General features: G+C 20.0%; 1 protein-coding gene across 1 annotated transcript in view; it reads left to right on the top strand.

The window, feature by feature from the left end:
- The window catches only part of PRSY57_1115000 (oligosaccharyl transferase STT3 subunit, putative), a gene marked incomplete at both ends in the record, with an annotated part of 3,213 nt that extends 648 nt beyond the window's left edge, over positions 1–2,565 (top strand). Inside the window, one exon of the mRNA XM_020114939.1 lies at positions 82–2,565. Within this exon, the coding sequence (XP_019970308.1) occupies positions 82–2,565 (2,484 nt within the window). The remainder of the gene's footprint in view (positions 1–81) is intronic.
- Between the last annotated feature and the right edge of the window lie 335 nt (positions 2,566–2,900).

Genomic DNA, 2,900 nt, shown 5'->3' with positions numbered 1-2,900 from the left:
ATAATAATTATAGTAAATAATATTTTATTTTATTATTTTTTTTTTTATTTTTATTTTTTTTTTTTTTTGTTTGGAACGAAGGTAATGATAAGAAGCAAATGGATGAGATACAGAATGGAAGTGTTTATATTACTTCTAATAGGTGTGTTAAGTTTTATTATAAGATTATTTTCAGTAATACGTAATGAGGCTATAATACATGAATATGATCCTTATTTTAATTATAAATTAACAAATATATTAAAAGAAGAAGATTTTTATACATTTTGGAATTATTTCGATGAAAAGTCATGGTATCCATTAGGTAGAACTACTGGGCAAACTTTATTTCCAGGATTAATGATTACTAGTTTTTTATTTTATAAGATATGTCATTTTTTTGGTATATTAGTAAGTATGAGAAATATATGTATATATATTGGTCCCATATTTAGTTTTTTTACTTGTATAATATCTTATTTTTTAACAAGAGAAATTTATAATTTTAGTGGTGCAGCTTTATTATCCGCATTATTTGTATCTATTTCACCTTCTCACATTTCAAGAACAGTTGCTGGATCTTATGATAATGAATCTATATCTATATTTTTATTATTATTATGTATATATAATTGGATCAGATGTTTAAAAAAAGGATCTCTTTTATCTGTATTAATATGTTCTCTTTCAACATATTATATGGCATTATCTTGGGGTGCATATATATTTATAACTAATTCGATTAGTTTATTTATGTTAATTATAATAATATTAAAGAAATATACAATTAAACATTTTATTATATATAATGTATATTATATTTTAACAACTATATTATGTCTTAATATTCCATGTATTCATCGTTCAGTCTTTATAAGTATTGAACATTTAGCAACACATTCAATTTATATTCTTTCTACTTTTATGATTTTACTTCATTTTATAATGAAACATTTTCATCTTAACGAAATATATATAAAAGACAAATTTATACAATTATCATTTATTTTTTTTATTCTAATATTTAAATATTTAATATTTACAGATAAATTATCATGGAATCATAGATCTAGAACTTTACTTGATCCAACGTATGCATCTAAACATAATCCAATTGTAGCATCTATATCAGAGCATCAACCAACGACATGGTCCTCATATTTTTTCGATATACATTTGATATTGTTATTTTTACCCCTTGGATTATATGAGTGTTTTAAAAAAAACGGATCAATAGAATCATTTTTTTTAGGAATCTTTACAGTTTTATGTTTATATTTTTCGTCTTTGATGGTAAGGCTTCTTTTGATTTTTTCGCCTTTCTCATGTATACTTAGTTCGATTGGATTATCATCATTAATAAGTCGTTTTGTGCCGATCATAAGGATTTCTCCGGATACATACTTGTCCTCGATTATATTATTGCATAATGTCAAACAAAAAACCGATAACAAACAAAAAGACAACAACAGTGATAGTGATAATAATAATGATAATAATAATGATTGTGATAATGATAATAATGATAATTATAATGATAATTATAATAATGATAATAATAATAATGATAATAATAATAATGATAATAATAATAATGATAATAATAATAATGATAATTATAATGATAATTATAATGATAGTTTTACATATCCAAATATACCATCTAATGGGAATGTATTAGATAAGGATGAATATGTGTCTAATTTAAATTTTATGAGAAGACATGAAAATATTTTGGAAGAATTTAATAGAGTAAAAAATGATTTGAAAAATATGGGAGAATATAAGAAAAGAACAAAATGTAATAATAATACAAATATATATGTAAAAAAATTAAATTTTAATAAATTACAAAGAAGAAATAATATATCTATATTAACTAGTGTATCTATACTTCTGATGTTAATATATTATGTCATATTAATTATTCTTCATTCAACATGGTGTTCATCTATAGCTTATTCAGAATCTAATATTACATTTTATAGTAGAAATAAAAATGGAGATAGATATATAAATGATGATATAAGACAAATGTATAAATGGATAAATGAAAATACCGAGATAAACTCAAAGATTGTTGCATGGTGGGATTATGGTTACCAATTAAGCGTGATGAGTAATCGAATAACATATATTGATAATAATACTTGGAACCCCGAACAAATAGCTACTATTGGTTTAATATTAAGTACAAATGAAAAAGAAGCATATGAATATTTAAAAATGTTAGATTGTGATTATATACTAGTTTCTTATGGTGGATATTCTAAAAATTCATCAGATGATTTAAATAAATTTTTATGGATTTTAAAAATTACAAATAAAAAATATAAATTTATTAATCCTTTATTTTATTATTATCATGATAAATATCATCCATTAGGAAAAAATGCTACAACATTTATGACAAACAGTGTACTCTATAAATTGTCTTATTATAATCTAACTAATAATAATATCAAAGGTTATGATTATATTAGAAAAATTCAAGTACCTGAAATTAAAAATTTATATTATTTTGAAGAAGTCTTTACATCTGATGTTTGGGGATTTCGTTTATACAAAATAAAAAATATATATTAATATGTCAATATGGTTATTATTATATATATATATATATATATATATATATATATTAAAGTATTATTTTATATTATCTTTTATCCAGACATAATATAAATACATTTATCATATATTTTTTATATTATATAGTATTATTTAATTATTGTGGAAATATTTTAAAATTAGACAAAAGAACAATATATAAGAAAAATTAATTTAATATTTATTTTAAAATCTAAATTCATAAATACAAATGAATTTATTAGAATATGAAAAAAAAAAAAAAAAAAAAAAAAAAAAAAAAAAAAAAAAAAAAAAAAAAAAAAAAAAAAAAAAAAAATAAAAAAAATAAAAAA

Source organism: Plasmodium reichenowi, chromosome 11, assembly GCF_001601855.1.
Source record: "Plasmodium reichenowi strain SY57 chromosome 11, whole genome shotgun sequence".
Classification (NCBI taxonomy): domain Eukaryota; phylum Apicomplexa; class Aconoidasida; order Haemosporida; family Plasmodiidae; genus Plasmodium; species Plasmodium reichenowi.
The sequence above is the reverse complement of the archived record's forward strand: the minus strand, read 5'-3'. Positions and strand labels throughout refer to the sequence as shown.